This window comes from Halichoerus grypus, chromosome 4 (assembly GCF_964656455.1).
Source record: "Halichoerus grypus chromosome 4, mHalGry1.hap1.1, whole genome shotgun sequence".
In the NCBI taxonomy this organism is placed as follows: Eukaryota; Metazoa; Chordata; class Mammalia; order Carnivora; family Phocidae; genus Halichoerus; species Halichoerus grypus.
Genome location: NC_135715.1, coordinates 62,499,240 through 62,519,130, shown reverse-complemented (window position 1 = coordinate 62,519,130; position 19,891 = coordinate 62,499,240). Strand labels below are relative to the sequence as shown.

Here is a 19,891-nt window from a genome sequence, read left to right as displayed (position 1 = left end):
ATCAATCTAAATAATTCTAGGTTAAAAGGCTTGCCTAGCTGCTCACATGATAGACCCAAGTGCAATGAATAACTCTTTCTTCCACCATTTTAACCAGTTATTACCATTAGCATTTTTTTTTCACAAATACAAACTTAGGAAGTAAAAAACCTGTAATTCAAAATAGGTAAAAACGGAGTACACTTCACAGTAAAGAAACCAGAGAGTCCAGCACACCCTCACAGAACATAAACAACACACGCTCCGGTTGAAGGATGCAAACACAGCACAAGAAATGATAGCAGGTTTGTAATTTGCAGGTGAAGTCACAAATCAAAATAGTCTTTATCTAAGCATAGTGTGGAAAAGATTTGGTCCTTCTGCCTTCTGAGCGTATACACGGGACTGACTATCCACCAGTAACACCCAAAATCTCTAAGATCAGGGAGAACACAGCTATAAACTGGTCTGTTCCTACATTAGTTATGATATTTTGCTGCTTATATCATATTATCCCCAAAATAACTATGGATAGAAAGAGATTGATAATCCATATTTCACTTAGTGGTGGACGTAAGCCTAGGCCCACAACAGTGGTATTATATGAGGTTTGAAGTGAATAAAATTGGGTCCTGTTTCCCAAAATGTGGCCTTGGGACCATCTGTGTTCTAGAACCTCTGGGGCGTCCGTTAAAAGGGCTTCACCTGGGCCCCACCCAGACCTGCCTACGAATCAGACTGTCTGGGACAGAGCTGGACTCTCCCAGAGAAATAAACTCCTAGGGCACTTTAAGGCCCACTAGGGAATTAAGAATATTGTATTGAATTTTGATGTCAGTGATTGATATGGAGAACTTGAAAGCTTCATAGGAAAATTTGAAAACCATAAAAAACTTTCCAAAGTAAGCCTTAGAAGTACAAGTTCTTCTGGGCAAAAAAAAAAAAAAAAAAAAAAAAAAAAAGTATGTAAAAGAAGAAAACTGGTAGGGCACCTGGGTGGCTCAGTCAGTTAAGTGTCTGCCTTCAGCTCAGGTCAGGATCCTGGAGTCCTGGGATCGAGCCCCGCATCGGGCTTTCTGCTCAGCAGTGAGTCTGCTTCTCCCTCTCCCTCTGCCCCTCCCCCCACTCATGTTCTCTCTCTCTCACTCTCTCTCAAATAAATAAATAAAATCTTAAAAAAAAAAAAAGAAAAGAAAACTGGTGACTATGGCTATTTGAAAATGTAATTTTAAAACATTAAATACAAACATATAAAATTTGGTATTTCAGGTTTTATGAAAGATCAGCTAATTCATTGACATCCCTGCCCTTAACGAGTCCAGAGCTCAGAGTGGATGGCACCTGAGGGGTTCGCTGTCGGTTGTCCGCACTGCCGCTCCCTCTCGCCCCTTCCTGGCTGCCAAAGCCCTGCTCACGCTGCCACACTGCCTAGCTTCCATCTGCAGCCTGTTCCTCTCAATGAGCAATGTATGTGGGACATACGACTGTGCGGAAAGGAGTGGTTTGTGGCCCTAGAAAGGACCACTCTTCAGCAAGAGTGCATCATCTTTTTCCCTACAGATGTCTAAGATCAGGAGACCCGTTCCTTAGTCAGAGCCAACTGAAGTGCCATCTTGCCTACTGGCAGAAGCTCTGACTGCTGGCTCCCGAGTGTCCTCCTGGCCTAGTCATTCTGCTTTTGCAATACACACATGGCTTTATGGAGTTGGTCAAGGGCTGGCTTCACCCATCTCTCTGGGCTGCAGTATGGTCTTCACGTCTGTCAGTGAGAAATTTGTGACTGAAAATCCACTGCATGAAAACTACAGACGGTGTATGAAGGTCTTTTTTGAGTTGTCCCATCTATAAAATCTTGTTTGTGTCATAGAGCAATGGTAAATGAAAGAATATATATATGTCTATATTATATAATGTCCATATTACAATTATAACATGTATATAGTACGTATTAAGATTGAGGAAAATGATTTTCTGTGACAAAAACAGGGAGAGATAGAACAAGGATGTCCTCAGCCAATAGGATGATACAGATCTTTCCACAGCCCAATTACAGAAGTTTATATCAGATTATAACACAAGTAAACATTAACTAACTTCTGAAAGTAAACCATCTCCCAGAAGTCACATGTTCCTAAAATACGAAATGGTTAACTTAGAACAGGGTTCTAGGGCTGGGGGCTCAGAACCAGCATCATCTGGAAACTTGTTAGAAATGCAAAGTATCGGGCCCCTCCCCAAACTGACTGAATCAGAGTTCTGGGTGGGCCCCAGCAATCTGTGTCTTAAAGGTCCTGGGTGATCCTGATGCATGACAGCCAGAAAGAAGGAAAGCACAAGGTGGCATATCACATGACAAGTCAGGTTTAAAGGGGAGCAAGGGAAGGAGAGTCATGAGCCCTCATCCTAAAGGGATGACAGACAGCTTCGGGTGGGACCCTACTGTGAGGGGACTCTGGAAAGGCAGTGATACCTTCAGCACACAGAGCAAGGGATGCTCAAAGAAACACTCCGTCATCATTACTGTCTTCAGCAGCACTTAACTATCAATTAGTTGAGAAGATGGTCTCCCCTTGCTTCTCAGAACAGAGCACCTTCCAAACTGGAAAGGTCGTTGTTTGCTGCTGACCACCCACTTTATACATACATGTGACACACGTTCAAGCTAAATGTGACATAGTATAAATTTGGGACTCCCTTCCGTGCCCCTTAATGACAGCAGCAAGCAGTTTCTTAGGACTAGCTGGGCACACTCAGATCCTGACGTTCACAGGCACCAGTTAAGAGAACTTACAGGCAGACCTGATCTGTCTTCACAACGTTGCCCCATGTTCTATTGACAGAGCACGCAAATAAGGCATTTCCCTAACACATGCATTAAAAGTATGATACTGACATTTAAAAATTTTGTAGAAGCACTTCATGACTACAGCAGTCCTTGAAAGCACATAATTTTTTTTTAAAAGATTTTATTTATTTATTTATTTGACAGAGAGAGAGAGAGCGAGAGCAGGAACACAAGCAGGGGGAGTGGGAGAGGGAGAAGCAGGCTTCCCGTGGAGCAGGGAGCCCAATGCGGGGCTCGATCCCAGGACCCTGAGATCATGACCTGAGCCAAATGCAGACGATTAACGACTGAGCCACCCAGGCGCCCAAAAGCACATAATTTTATATTCAACAAACGAACCCAACACGAAAACCTGTTTTCTCCTAGCACCATCACCATCCGATATGCATGGACCCATTTTTATTTTACACTCTATTTCTCTGAGGCTCTCGGCATGCCTTTTAAAAACTCAATTGAAGGGCGCCTGGGTGACTCAGTCGGTTAAGCGTCTGCCTTCGGCTCAGGTCAGGATCTCAGGGTCCTGGGATCGAGCCCCACGTCATGCTCCCTGCTCGGTGGGAAGCCTGCTTCTCCCTCTCCCTCTGCTGCTCTCTCACTCGCGCTCTCTCTCTCAAATAAATGAATAAAATTTAAAAAAAATAAAAGAAATAAAAATAAAACCTCAATTGCAGGTAAAACTCAACCAAGGCCAGTTTTCGAAAAACTTCTGACAGAAACATGACGTGAAACATAAGATGGAGATGTGCCAATTGAAGATGCTGTACAAGTTGCCCCAAGAAGAGCACGAGTCATTGATTCCTTGAAGTACTCCTCGACGGGGGGCAAATGTCATACGCAACAGTCCTGTCTTGCCTTGCTCTGCCAGTTGGCAGGTGACATTTTAACCTCTAACCAACCACAGCAAGACAATTCAAAATTAAGGTTGACACTTTGTCCTTTAACTAGTTCCAACGTACTGCAGGGGCTTCACTGCCTGATGTTACACCATATGTGCAAACTCCAGACACAGCAGGCGGGGGTAAGCAGGACGCCTCTGTACTTTGCCATTCTCCTGCTTCCTGTTGTTTTTGGAGCAACCCTAACTTTAGCTAAACATAACCCCTCTGGGTGAATCATTTTTAGTAAGAGAATCCGCCTTATAGCAGAGTTCACTGTATGTTGACTGTATTTCGAAAGCAGGGCCATCTCTGGAATGCAGAAGAACCCACTGGCTTGGTATTTTGCAGTCTTTATGAAACTGGCCCATTTTATGAAAAATTTCATAAAATAAAATTACTGACCACTTAAGTTTTTATGCATAAAACCCCAAACAATTACGGAATGAATAACAGGAAGAATTCTTTTGGAAGCTTTTTTTTTTTTAACTCGTCTACCATTAAGCAATAGTGACAAATGGCAGGTTCTTCAAAACCTTTTCCATAACTCGAGTCATTTTTTCTTTCTAAATTTACTCTAAATCTTGAGTAATGGGATGTATTTACTTACTTGTGCCCTCAAGAGGTTCTAGTCAGAAAAAAACTCTTTTAGGTTTTACGTTCATAATTATCTTTTGGCAGGTAGGAGAAATATATATGAGAAAGGAGAGAATATCAAACTGCTAATAATAAACTATATCCTTAGCTTAATGTCAGTGACTCTTGCCAAGCACAGTTCATGAAAATCATGTACAAAGGGGGGAAAAGTTACTTTTAAAAATATACATAACTTCCCCAGTGATCTTTCCCCTTGAGTTTTCTGTAAAATAGAACATTTAGCTCTATATCATTCCAAAAATTCTGTACATAGCTTAAAGAGGGGAGCATACGTCTCATAGGTCTCAGATTCACTTCCTGTTGCCTTCCTTCATTGTACATTTAAAGATAATAAAAACTGATTTCTCTTTGTAAGCATTTTCCTGTTCTGCCAGAAATAATAGCATTCCCTGCCCTAAAATGAAGGAAAAATGGAAAGTAATATTTACCGTAAGAGGAGAAAAAGAAACTGCTTAAGCATTTTTCCTTAGCCAAGTGAAACACAAACAGCAAATCAAGTTTACTCTTAAAGAAAAACAAATTTTAAATACTCCTGGCATTCATTCTATTTCTGAAATCTGTGGTATCAAAAAGTTTTCAAATTCTGGATTTCTATCTCGGCTTTCAATGACCTCTTTGTGTTTTCTAATCGTTTTACTATATTTCTATATGAATGTATATATATTCACATACATACACACGCGCATATATATATATATCTCATACACATGACTTTAGCTCAATGTTGAACACTGAAACACCAAAGAAAGGACAGTTAAGTCCCCCAAACTGCTCCTAGGGCGGAGTGAGATGCAAAACTTCAGGGAAAAACACAGATGAGAACAGCATTAATCCAGTACAGGAATAAAGAACTGCAAGCAACTCTGTCATTTGTTTTAAAACACAAACCTTTTTGGCCCTTGCCTTTTTAGTGCAAGGATTTTCTTACTCAAAATGTTACTTGAAAGTGTTCTATTAAATAACCCACAATCATCTGTTGGGGTTTCTCCAACAGAGTCTATCTGAGACCTATCCATTTTAATTTTTTTTTTCTTCTTCTGGATTCTTCTTCTGGATTTTTCACAAAAGACTGTAAGTAAACCCCACATCGAAGAGGAACAGACTTTTACTTTGTAATGAAGTTACAAATACATTTTATACGTTTTCCTGGCTTCCTATTTCCCTTCATTCTGTGCTATCTACAGGTTGTCATATTTTACCAGGACGGACTATAAATCAGACAAGTTCAGCCCGTCAGTTTGAAGAATGGAAGTGAAAAGCTCAGTGGAAAATATATAAAATATAATTAAAACCATATGACCAGAGATATTGAAGTAATACTTGTTGGAGGAAACCCAAGTAAAAATCAAACCTTTTCTGGTGTTAGTGAGACTCTCCAGTCCATTTGGGACAAGCACTCAGTATTCGCTATTTTTTTCTTTCTTCACAGCAAGAGCATCCAGGGAAGTTAAATCCTAACAAGATAATTAAGCCTATAGCTGTATTTGTAGCAGAATGAAATCCATAGTTGTTCATGTAAAACTGATCTCTCATTTAAAACCGTAATCATTTATTTAGAAATATAGTTTAAGATTCATCAAGGGTCAATTTTATACCTGCCAAAGAGTATTAAAGGCTTATGACAGCAATGTTGACTCAAAAACCTTTTCTACTTTTCATCTCTAAAGACCTGAAGATGCCAGTAAGACACAGATAATCTAATTGCTTACTGTCAAACAAGAAGAGCAGGAAGTTATAAAATCTAAACTATCTCCCCTACTACATTATAAACAATCTCCATGTTACCACCTCATATAGGTTGTACTTAGGAGGCCAATGACATATATATGTCTAAGGATGTACAGAAATTAAGATCTCTTCAAGTTTTAAAGCTATTCCAGTAAAAAAAAAAAAAAAAAACATTGACTCTGTCAGTCTATCACCAAAGCCATCCCATGTCTATTTCTCCAGAGCATTCCAAGTGGCAATTATAAGGATTTCAGCAGACGATCACTACATCATTTTCAATATTGCTTTGGGATTCCAGGAAACAAGTCAAACTGAACAAGTCACTTACCCCCCAGAAACTGAATTCCTCCAGCCACTCTTCCCACTGTCCTGGAGATGAGCTCCGACACACAGCAACCCATGAGGGCAGTGAGAGCCACCAGGAGGAGGAGGCCACAGCCCAGGCCCGTCACGATGGTACAGATCCTCCATTCCACACTGGGGATGCCCTGGAAGGAGGCGTAGCGCCCACATTCCTCCACCATCACCATCATCTGCCGGCTCTCATCATGCACAGGATAGGAGCACCTCCGGAAAGTACCGAAGGACACAGACTTGCCCAGCTGTGATCCCCAGAGCCAGTAAGGCATGAAGAACCCCACACAGGAGGTGGCAGCACAAAGAAAGGAGAGCAAAGCCCAGATCACCCCGGTACAAGTCAGGCTGGATGCCATCTTTCAACAGGGCAACGGGGACCCACAGTAACCGTTCTGGGACTGCAGGAGTGAGGGAAGGCGTGAAACCACCAGGGAATGGCAGGTAGTCCACACTTCCGTAATGGGGGGTGTCTAGCAACAGATGGGATCTTCAGTCTTCCTGGCCATCAACTTTCCATCCTCTGTAGTAAGGACGATGGTCCCTGGCAAGACAATAAATAAATATTAAAAGTTAAATGTTTTTAGAGAAACGATAACACCAATTCAGTTGGGCTTCAACTCTCAATGAATAAACATTCAAACTTGCCTCAACACTTCAAAAGTGGGAAGAACTAATTCTCCCTAGAAACTTGTCCACAATTCAAGTTTTGTCAAACTAGCTCAAAGCTTTTTCATGTCTTTATCTCCCATAAATGCTCCCAAATTAACTCTGACAGCTATTTACTTAAAGAAATGCATGGCTTCTATTTGCCAAGTCAGTGAATTTATTTCACATGCTTGCAGTAAAAGTAATATAGCATTTTTACTAGCAGTAAACATGATTCCAAATATTAGAATAAAGTGAACCATGCCATGGTTTGTTTATTTGGCTTGCAAGTTCATGCTCATAATTTGTAGCAACTTTTCCATGTCCCTTTAGGTGCATTAACTCTGCACGAGCCCAAACAAAATAATTAGGATAATTTTCACAGTGGCTGAGCACCATAAATTCAACAAATACTACGGACTGTCTAGGCACATAGAATGGATGGAACTATTGGGCATTCCCTGTACTCATTCAGTAGTATTTGTGAATTCCCGCAGTCTTAACTCCCTTCTTTCTCCTAGTGGAAATGAAAGAAAGGCTGTGTATGACTTCCTTCTGATTCATTGGTTCCAATAAAATTGTTAGGACTATCTCTCCCGCTGAACGATTGTCAGTGTCTAATCTGAAAAGTAATCCATACTTTCCAGTACTCCACATGGAACCCCAGTCATTCAAATAGTTCAACCGCATTGACTTCCACCCCTCCCTTCCTTTCAAAAGGAGTTCTTGAACCATTTCCCACACTTTCCATAAAGAAATGAATACAGAAGCAGAGCCCATGCACCCCACAGTTCCATTCCCAGAACCTGTAACTCCAGCTTCTCAGTGTCCACAGCAAATTCCCTCTCCCTCGCCTCTCCCCTTAACCCAACCCTCACCCCTACCGTTTCCTCCCCACCCGCCGCCCCATTTCCAGTCCAGTATGTCACTCCAGGGAAGCTCCAACTACTTTTTTTCTTTTTTAATCTTGTCAACTGCGGTCAGCGTCAGCGTTAGCCGCTGAACTTGGTCTGCCTGGGCCATGAGGCTGGGGGAGATGCAGGGGGGGCAGCCTGGGGGGAGGAAGGCTCTCATCTGGAGCTAGGGTGAGGCGCCCCGAGGTGAGGCCAAGCCCATAGTCGGCCCCTCGCAATGGCCCCACCCTGGACGACACCCTATGATCCCTGAGCCCCGAAGGGGGAAGAGGGGCATTTTCCAGCCGGCCCGCCCGAAGGGAGGGGAAAGCACGGGAAGGCAGCACCCCCCGGAGGCAGCCGCCGACAGCGGACGCGGCGGCAGGGAGAGCAGACCGCGCCGCCGGGCTCAGGAAGTCCGGAGCCGGGAGCAGCCCGACTCCGGCGGCGGGGGAGCAGGGGGCGCGGGGAGAGAGCGGAGCCCGCGGCGCCGGGCAGCCAGCGCTCTACTCACACGGCTGGCGGGCGGCGGCCGGGGCGCGCACACAACTTGCCGTCTTCCGCGGGGGAAAAATCAACGGCGCAGAAGAGCGTCCTTCCTCCTCGCCGCTGTCCCTAACAGCCGCGGCCACCCCGGGCCCGCCTCGGGGCAGAGAACAGCGTCCGGCCGGAGGCGGAGGGTCTCCCGAAGGCCCGGCTGCGCCGCCACCCGCGGAGCCCCCGCTGCCCGCGCTCTCCGGCGGCGGCTCGGGCGGAGCGCGGTGGCCACGCGCGGGGCGCCCGGGATCGCACGCAGAGGAACAGAGCTCCCTTTGGCAGGCGAGGCACGCACCGCCTCCTCCCCTCGGCGGCCCGGCCCTCCTCTTTCTCCTGTCCCCTCCCCTCCCGCGCCCGGGGACCCACGGCCGGCGGAACGGGGACGCGGCGTGGCCGCGTGGGACTCGGGAGTCCCCGCCCGTCCCGGGGGCAGCTCGGGCGGCTCCCCCAGCCCGCGCCCCCTCCCGCCCTCTCCTCGCGGCGACTCCTGCCAAGGGGAGGGCGGGGAGGCACGCAGACCGAGAAGTAGGGGAGAAAGTTGCCGGTCCTCTTGGTGCTCCCGAGGGGCCGCGGGAGACCAGACACGTTCCCTGGTTGCCTTTCTGGGTCTGGGGTTTGCGGTTGAAGCGCCCGGCTCCTACCGGCGGTGTAGGTGAAAAGGAGGGCCTTAAAACTGGGTAAAGTGACCCTTTGGAGCTTTGAGGAGATCCTTGGGATGTGGTCACTTTGGAAGGAGTGAGAAAAGCCAGTGTGGACTGAGAGATAAGAGCGGGAAGCCTAAGGCTCAGGGATTCTGCCTGGCAAGCGTCTTTCCAGACATGCCAGGGAGAAGGCGGGGGAGGCTTCCAGCGAGCGAGCCTCTCCCAACAGATAGCCTTTCTGGGAACCTCTTTCAAGCCATCGTATTCTCTCTCTCCCTCTCTCTCTTTCTATCTCTCTCTCTCTCTGTCTTTCCCGCTCCCTCTCTTCCCTTCTCCCCCACCTTCCCTTCCGTTCCATCCCTCCATCCAATCACTCTTGTTATCAATACCACCATTAGATTTCTTTTTTTGCTTGTCATTAGCGCTCACCCCTTTCGAAGTTTAGAGCTACATTCAGTCTCAGCTAAAGACAGTATTTGAAGAATCCCGCCGTCTGGGAATAGCAGTATGTAAAGCAGATACTTCTCCAGATAGTCTGTGAAGTGCTTTTTCACAGAGTAGTTAGAAGTAATAAATGGGTAGGTATATATGATATTTCATAGTAAATTTTCAAATTGCATCATTTTAGTTAGCCGTAATGGTGTACATTCTTCCCACAACCACAGCTGGAGATATGTGTTCTCTCATTATCATATTGAAAGGATTTGAGGAATCACTTCCAACCCTTTTGAGGTCATATAGAACTTTTTCAGAATATGGTGAGACTGGTAAGCCTCTCCGAAAAAAAAAAAAAAAAAAAAAAAATATATATATATATATATATATATATATATACATACATATTTAGCTTTATCATAGTGGTTCTCAAGGGGAGAAGGGAGACTATGCCTCCTAGGGAACATTTGGCAAGGTCTGGAGATTTTTTTTCTAAAGATTTTATTTATTTATTTGAGAGAGAAAGCGTACAAAGGGAGGTAGGGAGAGGGACAAGCAGACCCTGCGCTGAACACGGAGCCCAACCTGGGTTCAATCCCACCACCCTGAGATCGTGACCTGAGCCGAAATCAAAAGTCAAATGCTCAACTGACTGAGCCACCCAGGCGCCTCTGGAGAGGTTTTGATTATCATGAGGAGGGAGGTACTACTAGCATCTAATGGTTAGAGGCCAGGGATGCCGCTAAACACCTTATAATGCAGAGGACAACCCCTCAGAATTACCTAGCCCAAAATGCAAATATTGCTGAGGTTAAGAAAACCTGTTTCAGTGAAATGTCAGGTGGTTCCCTGTTCCCCTGTAACCCATCCAAGAATCCCAGGTTCAGAATCCCTGATTCAAGTGATTTAAATTGTCTCATACAAATCACCGGTTACTGAGTTCCATGATGGCTCAGATGATGGGTCTGATTTCCAGTTATATACCACGCCCTTAGCTATTACCCAGAGCCTTCAGATCTGTATAATGTGAAGGTAGAAGATAGAACCATATAAAGACAAAATTACAATCATGAGACTTGGACTCACCCTCCACACAACCTGCTGGGGAAATTGGTCCAGGACATTTCTCAAGTTTGGAGGAATTTTAAGCGCTGAGGTGGATGGCTGGGATTACATCCTTGTTGTGTCAATCCCTATACTAACTTTTCTTATTAGATTACTTTATCTAGTCCTCAAAAAAAGAAGGAAAAAAAAACTATGAAGAAGGTGTAATTATTATTTTATAGAGAGGTTAGGTATTTTGCCCAAGACCTTACAGCTAAAATGTGGGCTTTAACTCATTATCTGCATTCTATTAAATAGAGTAAAATGCTATTGGAGAGATTCTGCCTAAAATGAAAAAGAAGATAGAGGAAGAGGTTGAATTTTTTAAAGATCTATTAGGATGTAATATTAATTATTTGTGAAAGTATAGTATGTTATATACTAGGACTCAAATTTCTAAATTAGATTAATGCATTTGGACAAATGGTGACCTTTCCGAGCCTGAGTGCTCTCATTTGTAAAAAGAGACTGTAACAGATGGTTTATTTTGGTGAAAGAGGGGGCAGGGGAAGGTCAGAGAGAGAGAATCTCAAGCAGACTCCGTGCTGAGCAATGCTCAACAGAGTGAGCCACCTAGGCGCTGCTGTAATAGATGGTTTTTATCGTTCTTCTAGCTCATGACTTCTAGCATCATGATTATAGAATTATTCATATATTTGAGGAGGAGTCTAGGAGTCATTTTACAGATGAGGGAGCAGAGGCTTAGAATCTTTCTGGTGTGTTAACCAAAGCTGAGCCTAGAATCAATGTATCCTGATTTCTCTTCTCATTCCACCATGTAATTATCTTCCCAAACTATAAAATCTTCTGAATTACTCCTTGGGTTCTTGTATGTATACTTTATAGGCAAAATGCATTATAATGTCTTTAAAACCCTTGTATTAAATTTGCACCTTCAAAGGATCTTTAAATTATTTCCCAGCCAGAAGCTCCCACATAGCAGAGGCTGCTTATACCTCTTATTCCAGGTTTGAGTTTCTAGTACGTTGGGATAGTAGTCTCATTGAGTCATAAGATGAGATCATGAAGCTGTAAAGCATCTATGACAACACTCTTGGTTGGCTATCCAAGATTAACTCCCAACTCCTTGTCCTTGTTCACTAGGTGAGTAACTCCCTTCCAACCTCCCTTAAAGCTAGTGGTAACCACATGACCCTTTTAACCAATGAGTCTACTGAGGAGGCCTCAGGGAAGATTGTATTCTCTGATAAAAGAGAACGGCTGTCTTTGGACACATTCTTGAAGGATGAGGTGTTTGGAGCTGTGGCAGCCTTCTTACAACCATGAGGGGAATCACAGAAATATAATCCCAGCACCCTAACATGGTGGAGCTACACATCTCCTTTTGAATTTTTTTAAAAAGTAAATTATATATTGTTAATATGGTTTAAATTACTGTCATTTGAATCTTATGCTTGTAGTTGCTGGAAGCATTCCTAATCGATAAAGCACCATACAGGTAAGACATATGTTCCATGACAGGAAATACAGCATTGTACCTGAGTGCTTTGCAGTTAAAGATAAATACTCAGTAATTGAACATTAACTGAGGGAATTAATGAACAAGTCAATATCACTGTGATTATTATCCTTGTTCCAGTGCAGCCTACAGAGTGCATATTTAATTTTTAAACAAATAGGGTGTGCCATGTAAAATTAGGGAAGGAGTATGATAGTGGGATAGAGGAAACACTATGGAATCAATCACTTCTGACCATTGGGGAGAGGTTGGAAAGGGACCTCTTCAGTTGGCATTTGTGATGAAAGCTACAGTTCAGCTGATACAATGCCCATATCCAACCCCCTTCTTCTATCTCTTTCTCTCCAATAGAAGCAGTGAAAGCAAAAATCTCCATTGCCCAGCCTCCCTTGATGTTTGAGTGGCCATGTGCCGGTGCTTGCCAGTGAGATGGAAGTGGAGTGGTACTGGCCCCCTCCATCCTCTTCCTCTTTCTTCCAGCCTAGAAAACAGATGTAATGGCACCAGAAGCACAGAAGCTATTCTTCAGCCATGAGGTGAGATGATGATGACAAAAGCCAACACAGTAAGAATGATGGAGTAAAATGGCACCAAGAGTCTGGATGCTTGGTCTTTTCACTAGGCTACTCTATTACCCTCAGACACCCTTAGCTGTTTAAGTCCCTGTTACTGGCAACAAACCCGCACCCGCTAGACTATTGAAATGACCTGTTCTTTTGTAGTCCAGGAGCCAGTATCATGGGAAAGTGGATTCGACACAGAGTGAGGGGGCACGAAGCAGAGCAAAGAAAGGACAGAATAGTGCTGGGGGATGATTCTTTTTCTAGCAAATTTTGTAAACTGTGTTCCTGGCTATTCCTGTGGGCATTCATTGTCTATAGCACGTATTGGAGAAGGTGTGGACCCTTCTTAACATCTGGCAATAGAAACAGGAATAGCCATGAACACAGTTTACAAAATACCTCCCATTAAAGTCTTAACCTTGAGAAATTAAAAAAAGACAGGAATTCCCAGCATTATCAAATGACCGGCTACCAGAAGGACCTCTGGATACAGGCCAGCAAGAGAGAGATGCAGGAAGCTATAGGGTGTAAAAGAGAATCAGGGCATAACAAAAGTGAGGCTCTAAATAGAGCCCTGGAAGAGAGATTGCAACTGTTCCTGGCCTAGAGCTTATCAGTTCTCTATCAGAATAGGTCATTTGCTCCCTCCACAGATGCAGGGAAACGCCTGAAGAGAGGCTCTGCTCGCTGAAAACTAATCGCAGTTCTCAGGACAGAGCGTGTAAAATAAACAATTGGCAATCATGGTAAGTTCATTCTTTTTGCCGTTTCCTTCCTTTGTTCATTCCTGAACTACCCTTGCCCTTCATGACTCTCTCTCTCTCTCTTTTTAAAAGAATTTATTTATTTATTAGAGAGAGAGAGAGAGAGCACATGCATGGGGGGGAGGGGCAGAGGGAGAAGCAGACTCCCCGCTGAGCAGGGAGCCCCGATGTGGGGCTCGATCCCAGGACCCTGGGATCATGACCTGAGCTGAAGGCAGATGCTTAACCAACTGAGCTTGGATGCCCCATGAATCTCTTCTCAAGACAAATTTAAATGTGTATTGCTATGGTATTTTACTGCATTGTGTCCATCTTATATAGAGGGGGAAAAAATCTCACAGGACGAGTGAGCTCTCAGGTTTCCTGGTCTCCATTTCAAGTAGTCTCGGAGTGAGATCATGGATTGCTTTTAGAAGGCTCTTTCTCCTTGCGTACATGGTTATGCATACATTTAACCATAGCTGCCCTAACATCCTATTATAGGAGGGTTGCCTATGTCATTTTCTATGAGCTGTCTGTCATGGGTTTGATAGACTCAAGGCCCCTCTTCCCTGTAGAAATTGTGTATGTCTAGTTATGTACAGTTTCTAAACATAGTGATTTGTATGACTGTATTCCCTAGGAACTCTCATGGAAATAAGGTGCAGAGAGTCTGTGGCCTGCTCCCAGGGGTGCTGTCTGCATTATTCATTAAAGTTTGCAAACTACTTTGGCAATCTAAAGTGCCATATAATTTCTCTATATTATTCTTTTATGAATTAAAGCAGCATACAAATTTTAAATCAATAACTTATTCATAAGAAGCAAAAAATGTGAAGTGTTAAATCGCATTTAACATAGCAAATATTTCACATTAAGCCATCAAAATGGAAAATGTCCATAATACATTATATATTTTTTTTGCTAATGGACCCAGTAAGCATTTTCAAGTAGTACATAATTATGTTTAATACTGAATCAGTGTCATGTGTTTGCTACTTTTAAATTCTTCTTTTTTCTTTTTGTATCAAAATTCATCTCAGGCTTTTTCAGTGTTATGATTATGTCTTATGGGTTTTTAAAAACTTTCCAGAATATGTAGAAAGAGGATATAATGAATTCTATAGAAAGAGATAAGATTTTTTTTGTACTAATATTTGCTACCAATCACTCATACCTTCTGAGAGATTTCACAAAGATGTGTTTCTGCAACATTTTAAATTTGTAAATCCCCCCTTCATCAAAATAAGATGCATTGCAAGTATTGAATATACTAATAGAATGATCTAAGAGAAGAAAACCAAAATTTAAACAGTTAATTTAGTATTATAACACCAAGAGAGGTTAACAAACGCTGGTTTTTCTGAGGTACATAATTTCACATTACAGCCATTGTGAAATGGTAGAGGAGAAATGCTTTTTCCCCATTTCTCTAGTTTTCCTCAGGAGAAATTTTTCTTAAATGCATCTGGTCTCTCTCCACTCATCCAAGCAGCTGGGGGAATTGGAGGCTCGGGGAGGAAGCCCCTTTGTGTGCTCGGTTAGTACTACCCTTCTCTTATGAGTGAATCTCCCACATAAGGCAAGACTCTAGAGAGGCAGAGTCTGGGAGAGTTCTGCTGAGCTCTGGGACCCACTTAGCAGGCCCATTTGCCCCTCGCTGAGCTACATCCTCCACCTTAGCCTCTAACAGTAATAACCATAATCTTCTGATCTCCGTCTGCCACTTTTTCCCCTTCATTTGTCCAGATTGCATCGGGGAAGAGATGCACTATTTATTGGCCCCTGTCAGAGATCCTAATAGGAACTATCACAAACTGAACGTAAACATGTGGAAATACTAATTAAATATGACTGTTTTGTGACTAATATGGCAGCAACACCAGGTCTGTACTAATGGGGTCAGGAGAAAAGACAGGAGCTGACTTCAGCAGTTAGCAGCGAGTTGAACTGTCAAAGATTGTGTTTGGTTGACTTGCCAGCTAGAATACATGTGCACGTATGGATGAAAGGAGAATGCTCTTTGGCTACTTCTGTCTTCCAAAGATCAATGTCCCTGTGGGTTAAAAGCTAAAGAACATAGGCGAGGTGACAAGAAGCAGAAGATACAAGAATAAAAATAGAATTAAGAGCGGTATACAGCACCAACCATTTCAGCCGACAGACGTTAGAAGTGTTGGTGGGGTGCTAACAGCAGGGGGTAGGGAGGAGAGAGGAAGGAGGGAGGGAGGAGGAGAGGAATAGAGGCGGGGAAAGACAGAAAGAGAGAGAAGACAACCGTTCTGTTTTGGTTTTTATTTGTTTTGCTTTGTTTCCAGGGAGAGAGGGATAAAGAGCACTTGTGGGTCCTCCACCTTGGCACAGGCATAGGGTTCTTGCCATGTCTGGGGAGGGATGGGAAAATATGGATCCAATGTCTCAATCGTTACTCCAGGGGGAGTAGCATGCAGGAAAAGGACATGTAAACCCGGAAGCACTAGTAAGCAAAGGGCCGTTTGCTCTGTGCAGGGAAAGGGGGCTGTGTTTCCCAGCCCTCTGTCAGCTCCGACAGTAACAACCCTCTATCATAACTGAGGTTTGAAATGATGCCTTTTCCAAGTGCCCCAGGCAATCAGCCAGTCCTTCTGCCATGCTTCCAATCAATGTATACCTCTTCTACTGCAGAGCTTACAACAATGCATTATAACTATTTGGTTGTAAACGTGTATCCCAAACTCGATCGTTAGTTCCTCAAGGCCCATCTTACTCATCCTGCTAAGCACATAGCAGGTGTTTACAGTGTCGGGCCTAAAGTTTCATGGGCTGCCTTGATCTCTTTGAGCCTCAGTAGGCCCCAAAGGCCTAGCTCTGAGTCCCGTACTCTTACAAGGTATGCCTTGCACCCAGAAGGAAAGGCTGCTCACCTGACTAGCTTCCCTGTTAGCCAGGTCAGCCGCACCTCACCGGGTCCTCAACCTAACCGCTCTCAGCTCCCTTCCAGCCCACAAAATTATTCAGGCAAGTCAATCGCATCCTCCTGCAAGACCGGGGACACTTCCCCCTCTGGTTACTACAAACCTTGCCTCCCACTGCCCCTGCTGGTTCAGTCTGCTCCCAGGTGCAGCCCGAATGTGGCTTTGCATGCCGTGCAGGATCCTCCTCCCCCAGCCTGTGAGTAGATGTGACCAATGAACTGCTGTCATCCCATCTGGCCAGTGCCAGGTGTCAGGTGTTCACCATCTCATGCTACTTAGGGTGGGGGACCCTCTCTCATCAGTGAGGTGATCAGAAAGTGCTGAATAAACACTTGATAAAAAATACTTGATACCATGATTGATAGGATATCATCATATCATCAAAAAAGACTACAGGGGCACCTGGGTGGCTCAGTCGGTTAAGCATCCAACTCTTGGTTTCGGATCAGTTCATGATCTCGGGGCCAGGGGATCAGGTCCCACGTCGGGCTCCCTGCTCAGCACGGAGTCTGCTTGAGATTCTCTCACTTCCTCTCCCTCTGCCCTTCCCACTCGTGCTCTCTCTCTCAAATAAATATGTCTTTAAAAAAAAAAAAGTTTACATTATACATCTCTATGTTTCTTAAAGGTGCTACATTTTAGGAGGTGCTTTGGAAACATTTCCATTCTACAAAAACTGAAAGTTCAGAATGTGAAATGCTTAGATATCTACAAACATATTAACCAAATCAGCCACTCCTTGATTGTTGCATGTAAAATTTTTACTGTTGTAATCGAAATAAACAACTCTATATACATTATTAAAATTAAAGTGTGGTAAGACTGAGAGACTTTTTTTCTTTTGACTTATCAGTATACTTCTAATCCGCCTCAAATAACCTGGATGACTTCCAGAATTAAAATGTTTAATAGAAGCAGAAGGCAATTATCCATTGAACAAGCTCTCTGAAACACAGAATAACTAAATCCAACCCACTGGACAGAAAAGCTAATGGAGAAGTGTATTTCGGATCAGAGTAAGGAGGGGTAGGAGTTGCCCCTGAAGGGAACATACATTTCAAAAACTCATGAACTGCAACACAATAGGTGTCCACTCAAAGAGCATATCCATGTGTCAGGAATGTTATAGAAAACAATCCAGATCTGCTCTGAAGTTCTATTAGATTCTTTTCTGTTCCCTTTCCCATGTTCTGGGGTCAACCTTCTCTCGAACCCTTCTGTAATAGCTGAAAGCCATATCCAGTGAGGCCTCTACCTATTTCTGCAGATTGCTTGGGGCCCCTCTCTCTCTTCTTGTTAAGCTGTGGGTCACACACTTGTCTCACCCCAGGATTCTCCTATGTAGCCCCAAGTGGTAAAAGACCCCTTCATCTTTATCTCCACTAGGTGGCAGTGTTTTTAAAGGCTTCCAGGAGGACCAGGGAGGGGGTTGCATTTTAGCACTGCAAACAAATGAAATATTAGGCCTCCTAATCCCAGAGCCCCCTGCAGTGGGGAGCTTCACAGGGGTTACTACCTCCTTATTATCTACGGCCATTTGTCAAGGCCAGTTGGGTCCCTCTTTCTGGACCCTCCCTTCATTTACCCCTTCCTGCACCCCAAACTTTTCCTTAATCCCATAGCACTTGGGGTTGGCCTTGGAAACTTAAGTCTCTTCTCTCTCTTCTTTGAGCATTTCAGCTTTCTCCCTTATCTTACTGGTGTTCATTCTCTGGGGGTGATCACGGCCAGAGGCACTGTGATAATCCCCCCTCCTTGGGACCCAATTAAAAAAAAAAAGTTCTCTTGCTCAGGGACTTAGATTTGTGCCTTCCTCTGGTGTTCACTGGCTCAAACCTCAGTCTGCTTTTTAAAAAATAAAACAAACTTATTTAAAATATATTATTAGACTATGTTCCAAAAGACATTGCTTTAAAAACAACTTTTCATCCACTTACCATGAGCTTCATATCTTCTTAGAGACGCTTTGAGCCAAAATATTAAAATAAAAAGCCCACATTAGTGGTTTAAGAAAGAATATATAAGATACACCACTCTGCTGCCTTAAAAAAAAATTATATATTTTCCAAGAAGAGTCAGAGCCAGCTTCTCTCAAAATCAAAACTCAGAGTGTCCAGCTGTGGGTTCAAAGAGCTGAGTTCAGATTCAGAGTCTGGATCTTGACCGGGCTATGACTCAGATGTCAGCTCTGTCATGGCCCATTTACCAAGGCCAAGGCTTTGCTTAATCAAGCTCTTTGTCCTCTGACCACTTGCCCGAAGTGAAATGAATCAATTAACTTACTCATTTTAGTTACGGGTAGATCTTGAATTAGTGGTTGTGCTTGTGTTAGAATGTGATTTTCCTGAATGTTAAGGGTTTATTTCTTTATACCAGAGGCCTCCTAGTGGCAGAAAAACAGCAAACCAGATGGACCTTCAGCAATTTTTCTTCTAAGATATGTGTGGGTGAATTAGATTGTAGCACAAGCTTGTGTGACTTTTCTGTTAGAAATTGATTAGCATCCCAGTGTCTCCACTCCTCACACATTAACATGGGAGCAGACGTGGTTCAGTTATAGGTATATTGAAAATGGCATCAGGCCAAGAGAAGCCCAAGTTCTATCTTGGCTATAAACTCCCTGCTGATGCAATTCTTTTTCTTCTTTGGTTTTTACATATGTGGTTATTGTTTCTTTCATGGCCATCACGCCTAACCAGAAATTATGTATAATGTACTCACTGCTAAATTTTAAGTCTTCACTTACCACCTTCTTTTGATCCAAAAGTCTTCTAAGTCTTATTTGATCCTGAGTGTTGCTTAGAAAACAATTACGGCGCAGTGAAGAAAGGAAAGACGGCGCTTCCTTGATTCAGAGGAGCCTTTGAGTTAAACAGAAGGGACAGAGAACAAACATGCCGGTATTGATGGATGCTCCTCACCTTCATTTTTGTCTGTGAAGAGGCAGAAAAGGGAGAGGCTCAGACTCCAATGGGAGAGCTGAACACAGGGGTTGAAGTTAGGAACACGCAGTTCTGGGTTTGGTTTAGCTGCTAAATTGGCGCTTGACCTTGAGCAAGTTACAATGTAAAATGAGAGATCTGATCATTCTTTTGTTTTCTCCCCCCCCCCCCCGCCCAAAAAAAAGCTGCATGGTTTTGTAATGAGACTGAGAACATGAACATGATTATCAGTAGTCTAATCAGGCCAGTATCCGGAAATGCTCTGCTGTAACATGTTAGCTGAAAGTATACGAGGTAAACTTCTCAAGGATTCAGCAAACCCCAGCAGCTATATAGGTGAAAAGATGCACCATTCTGCCAGGGATTAACTTTTTCCTATTTCTTGTTCCTACACTTATATAAAAATAGCACCCTGAAGCCTTAATAACAGTTCAGTTGCACTAACCAGAACTGGGTCATGTCAGAACAACCTGATGTCAAGCTTTCCAATGTGATAAATCAATCTAAGCCATC

General features: G+C 43.5%; 1 protein-coding gene and 1 long non-coding RNA gene across 3 annotated transcripts in view; one reads left to right on the top strand and one right to left on the bottom strand.

The window, feature by feature from the left end:
• The window catches only part of LHFPL6 (LHFPL tetraspan subfamily member 6), a 239,374-nt gene extending 230,455 nt beyond the window's left edge, over positions 1 to 8,919 (bottom strand). Inside the window, exons 1-2 of one of the 2 annotated variants that reach the window (XM_078070421.1) lie at positions 8,494 to 8,919; positions 6,413 to 6,982 (exon numbers count right to left, since the gene is read on the bottom strand). In XM_078070421.1, the coding sequence (XP_077926547.1) occupies positions 6,413 to 6,797 (385 nt within the window). In that variant the 5' untranslated portion in view covers positions 6,798 to 6,982; positions 8,494 to 8,919. The remainder of the gene's footprint in view (positions 1 to 6,412; positions 6,983 to 8,493) is intronic. The other variant, XM_078070420.1, reaches the window with a different exon arrangement.
• Positions 8,920 to 12,546: 3,627 nt separating this feature from the next.
• Positions 12,547 to 17,224, top strand: LOC118550000 (uncharacterized). Its single transcript, XR_004924356.2, has 3 exons — positions 12,547 to 12,712; positions 13,393 to 13,485; positions 17,065 to 17,224. It is a non-coding gene; the product is annotated as an uncharacterized LOC118550000 (long non-coding RNA).
• The last annotated feature ends 2,667 nt before the right edge of the window (positions 17,225 to 19,891 follow it).